The following is a 5,613-nucleotide window of genomic DNA, read 5'->3' on the forward strand; positions in this document are numbered from 1 at the left end:
AACTTTTTCTGCAATTCACGGTTCTGTAGTGGTCTGGTTACGCAATAAATCACTTTGCCAGCAGTGTGTGGCAAAGGAATGAAAATAATAACGCTAATATACTATTGAGTATATTATTATACATATTATATTATTGTATTATTATATTATTATTATAATATTGTAATATTATAATATATAGTATTGTGTATATTATTGGGTATACGATAATATTGAGGTCAGATGGAACATGCTCACCAATACTTGTTCTCTTTAGAATAGTACGAAGTTGGCCTGTACCAGCGAATAAAAACTAATCCAATCATGGTTGTCCAGGGGTCTTTTTCTGAATAGTTCCCACGTATAACAAATTCCGAAGATAGTCTGGAATGTTTTGATTCCAGCGTCACCGCATGAGACTCGCGAAAGGCCACTGTAAGCGCGAGCCCAATTAGAAGAGAGTTGGAGCACGTAACCGCGTGTGTACTGCGTGCGAGTTTTTAATGGTTTATCATATCCAAGCAAAAAACTGTTTTGAAATTGACAAAATATGTAATGGTGTAATGGAAGCAAAATAAAGGTGCAAAACAAACTTCCTTGTTGAATTTGGCGACGTATTCATAGTCACTCGTGTTTGGTGACCTCGAGGATACGCACACTTAAACAAGTCATCAGTGTAGATACTCTGCATAGTACATGCACATATATAGTATTCATAAACATTCTGCACCACGGAGTGACAAGATCGAAAAGACCCTTACTTTCGTGTCGAGAATTTCATTCCTTGTTGAATTTGGCGACGTATTCATAGTCACTCGTGTTTGGTGACCTCGAGGATACGCACACTTAAACAAGTCATCAGTGTAGATACTCTGCATAGTACATGCACATATATAGTATTCATAAACATTCTGCACCACGGAGTGACAAGATCGAAAAGACCCTTACTTTCGTGTCGAGAATTTCAACTGTCCGCGCGAGTACCGAAGCACCCTTGAGTAAGTATTGTAGTTTCACTTTGTCTTTTTAATACTAAAGTGAATTCGGATGTTTTGGCTCGGTTTCATCCCCAGGTCTTCTGCTGGTTAGTTGTGTCTAGGTTCCTCTGCATTTTGTTTAAGTCATCCTGGTGTCACGTTGTCCGTGTTCTGTGCTTTCTCGTTACGCGTTTCTCTGTCCCTTGTGATCACCAGCCAACATGAACGGTGAGTCGGATTTCTCGCAGGCAGACAAGAATGTGGAAATGTGGCGGATAAAAAAGCTTATTAAGAGTCTTGAGGCAGCTCGTGGGTAAGTCGTTTTTTTCCGCACGAATTAAAGTGAATGTTAGCAACGGTACCAGCATGATATCTCTTATTATTCCTCCGAAGGATCAAATCACGCGCATTGCTAAACTTTTGGCTGAAGAATACGGTACGGCCTCAAACATCAAGAGCCGAGTAAACCGTTTGTCCGTTCTCAGTGCGATAACCTCCGTTCAACAACGTCTAAAGTTGTACAACAAAGGTATGCTTTACTGCGTAGCATAGTGTTTTGGCAGTTCCAAATAATGGTCTTGTGGTGTACTGCGGCACGATAGTCACAGACGATGGGAAGGAGAAAAAGGTTAACATCGACTTTGAGCCTTTCCGTCCTGTAAACACGTCACTGTACCTTTGCGACAACAAATTTCACACTGAGGTATTTCTGTTCTTTATTGCTACTTACGTTGAAGGCCTTGACGGCACTACTGGCTGACGACAACAAGTTTGGATTCATAGTAGTCGACGGTAATGGGGCTTTGTTCGGGACACTGTCAGGCAACACACGCGAGGTTTTGCACAAGTTCACTGTGGATCTTCCGAAGAAACACGGTCGCGGTGGTCAATCCGCCTTGCGATTCGCAAGACTCAGAATGGAGAAGCGGCACAATTACGTGAGGAAGGTTGCTGAAACTGCCACTCAGCTTTTCATCGTTAATGATAAACCGAACATCGAGGGCTTAGTACTCGCTGGAATAGCCGATTTCAAAAGTGAGCTGGGGCAGTCCGATATGTTTGATCAGGTTAGTACGCGATCACTCACCTGATCTTTTCAGCGCTTGCAAGCCAAGCTAATCAAGACTGTCGATATTTCTTACGGTGGAGAACACGGGTTCAACCAGGCTATCGACCTTGCGTCCGATGCATTATCGGGTGTGAAGTTCATTCAGGAGAAGAAACTGATACAAAAGTACTTCGACGAAATATCACAAGTATGTTTCTAGTTCTGTTTTTATCTTTTCAGGACAGTGGCAGATATTGCTTTGGAGTTGACGACACACTGAAGGCGCTTGAGATGGGTGCTGTGGAGATACTCATCGTGTGGGAAAATCTTAGTGTCAACCGTTACATCTTAAAGGCACCTGCTTCTGAAGGTATGTTGGTCCTGGTGTTTGCAATACTTCTTTTGTTTGCTACTGACCTCACCCGTCTTGGCTGATCGTGGTGACTGCTGCCTCTGTGATGCCGACGACGTAAATTAACGATAAGTTGGTTCTGTCGAACTTCTTTCACTAGAATTGAAGCTAAACGGAGCCGGAGCATCGGTAAGAAGTATGTGAAAAAGATTCAGCATACTTAAACGTGCTCCTACAACCTACTTATTTGTCACCGCATTAACCACGGTGCCTTAGTGTGCTCAGTGGGAGTACAGGTGACATAAATCGAGTTGGTCGATATTGGTGCTACAAGTTTAAGTGCATGTAGCACAAAGGCATGGCCGTATATTCACCCGTTTTTTGCACGCAACTCCGAATCTCCACGAAACAAAACTTCCATTTTAGAAACCCGAATAATACATTTACGTCCGGACCAAGAACGTGATCGGCAACAGTTCGTAGACAAAGACACGGGAGCCGACCTGGAGATAATAGAGACTCAGCTCTTGCTCGATTGGTTGGCATTGAACTATCGGTCTTTTGGGACCATACTGGAGATTGTGACGGATCGTTCCCAAGAGGGTGCCCAGTTCGTGCGTGGCTTTGGTGGCATAGGTGGTAAGTTCTCTTGAGATGACTTCGTTTCCCTGTCATTGACCCTGAGATTTGTGCCTATTCTACCCCGAAAGTTCACTCTCCAAACGACGAATCCCTCTCACCAGTTTGCAAGATCCTCGGCCTGGGTTTTTCTAGATTCGGGCACCAAGCAGGCCAGGTTTCAATGTCAGCACAATTTATTATCGAGCATGGCTTAGGTTTTTGGACGTGCTATAGCTATCTCCGCAATAGGGATTTTGTGTTTTGAACACAACAGTAAGATTCGATCATTCGTTCAGGTGATTAGGGTATTTTGACACTATTGGGATGCATAAGCGAAGGGCTATCTGCGTAACGGAGTTCATTTCATTGGGGTTAGGGTGAGTCGGTAGGCCGTTGGCTCTCCCAATTTTCGTCGAACAATGTACGGCCATCTTGTTTGTTTGATATGATTCGTGAACAACTGCGTCGTGTTTCCCAGGAACATCTTGTGTACTGATTAGAATCGTCATAGTAGTATTGCTCCCCTGAGGAAATAGTCCTATTAGGTTGCGATTCCTGCTACCTTCCCGATACTCGCTTGGTTAACTGCAGCTGATGTCACTGGCGCACATGTCATTGGTTTCCTTGCGGGTTGGATGAATACTTGGAAATGCATGCATCCCAGGATGCATGTGGTAGTCTAGCATCAGATCCCTTCCCTCCATTTTTCCGTCATAAATGCGGTGCGTGCTCCGTAATAAATCATCCATGTCAACATCGATATTGCGGTCTCATGGAAATGAGTTTGACGAATGAGGGCAACGAAAGTCCGTTAGCAATAAGCAGTAAGTTTGAAAACATAAACTCTGATCTACAGATAGGTTTCAGCGAACAGATATTTTAGCAGTCTGAAATATGATACAATACTCCCGTCTGGAGGTTACGGATACTACATACATCGGAATTATAGTGAGGAGAACAATGGTGAACGCACACATTCCACAGCTCTGATATCAGTCGTATTCCTAGGAGGGCGCTCCTAAATTTCTTTTTGGGAGTAAAAGAGATCGGGGTGGACAACTCGTCCATTTGGGTGTGTCCGTATTTCTTTACCAATGAAATGTGTCAATCGAAAGGTGAAAACTATCTCTTCACATGGTTGGAGCTGCTGGCGTCATTTCCTGCCTAACATCCGCAATGTCTCTTGTGAGATCTCGCATGAACAGGCCCCTCTTAAAAGACCATGTGCCATCTGCAATAACTTTTGGGGTGATCAATCGGCAGTGGTCTCTGGTAAAATCTTGTTTTAAGGACGACATAAGGCATCAGCCGGAAGTGATCTGGTGTCTTAATTTATTTCGACGTGCGTTGTTTTGGCTAGGCTAAAATGGCTTTTGACGTTGTCACTGGACCTTCTAACTAGCTGGATGTTTACGACGGGACAGTATCACCTTTACTCAGGAGGCGTCCTTCGAGCAGGAGGAAGTTGTCGACTCAGTCCAAAACAGATCGAGCCATCTTGATAGACAACAATTCAGATCGTCTTAGCGTGTTCCGACACCGGGACACTTCACGACAAGTGTGACGTCTAGCGGTATGCTGCTTCATGTATTTCCTTGTCTGAGTTTGTTACGTCAGGATACTCCGGTAGAAGTCCAGGTTGGCCATGGTCGAAGGCATCTCGACGACTGTCCTAGAAGGTTGTTTCCTGCACCTGCTTTCAAAGTGTAGGGAAAATCACGCACCAACATCGTCTTTCGCTTTATATATCTCGATCTTGTACGGCAGTGAAGCATCGGTGTTGGACACTGATGTCATGCTGTCGATGATGGTGATCCCGATCCTGGATGTAGTCTAGGATGGTTCAAAGTAGTGTACCAAAGGAGCTTTGGACATTTGCTGCACAGGAGGTCTGGGATAAGTAGATGATGCTTTCTAAGTTCCGTGAACCATTAATATTCATGTATTCATTAAACTGTTTTCTGGCGTTTCTGCTTCTGAATAATTCCCGACGGAATCCTTTTCGTCCCTCATTTGTAGGTATCCTCCGGTACCAAGTTGACTTTACACACATCGCGGGTGATGACAATGACTTCGATGACGAGTTTAATCTTGATGATTACTGACATAAGGTGAGAATTGCAATGCGGCGTGGCTCCGGCTACAGCGCAGGCGGCGCTACGTCGTTCTGTCCTATGATTGGATACTGGTGGCTATCCACGGAGTGGGCACCCGTCGAACATCAGCCTCGATTATTGAAACCTGATTTGCTGTTTCTGACAACAATCCTTTGCTGTTTTGTTGAGTGTGGTGACTTGTGTATCTTAGGTAACAGACTGTATGTAACTACCGTTTTGGTGTTCTAACAAGTAAAGTCTACATTATATTTGAATGAGTTTATGTCTGCATGGAATTCGGATGTACTTGGCATGTGCAAACTGATGGGACGCTAGGGCTTTACAGCTACGACGGCGGTTGGCCAATATGCATGGTACGTCTAAAAAGTTGGCCATATAATACGTGTGGTGACCATAAGTGGGCCGCATCAATGCATTTATCCTAAGCAAAGTGTTTGTACACTGGGTCAACCGATTGATTTGCTTGTTAGCTGTCGTACATTTTGCCTCAGTAACCACTTGCAGTTAACAGCGTAAAGA

The 5,613-nt window shown here is 44.1% G+C and overlaps 1 protein-coding gene across 1 annotated transcript; it reads left to right on the forward strand.

Moving 5' to 3' along the window:
* Nucleotides 1-1,103: 1,103 nt before the first annotated feature.
* T265_06846 (hypothetical protein) lies at nt 1,104-5,320 on the forward strand (the record flags this gene model as incomplete). The annotated part of the gene is made up of 8 exons (XM_009172228.1): nt 1,104-1,269; nt 1,310-1,485; nt 1,520-1,659; nt 1,694-2,023; nt 2,057-2,212; nt 2,245-2,374; nt 2,783-2,995; nt 4,997-5,320. 8 exons carry the CDS (start codon nt 1,178-1,180, stop codon nt 5,080-5,082), a joined length of 1,323 nt encoding a protein of 440 aa, XP_009170492.1.
* Nucleotides 5,321-5,613: the final 293 nt, after the last annotated feature.

The sequence above is a fragment of the Opisthorchis viverrini genome (assembly GCF_000715545.1).
Source record: "Opisthorchis viverrini unplaced genomic scaffold opera_v5_148, whole genome shotgun sequence".
Lineage (NCBI taxonomy): Eukaryota > Metazoa > Platyhelminthes > Trematoda > Opisthorchiida > Opisthorchiidae > Opisthorchis > Opisthorchis viverrini.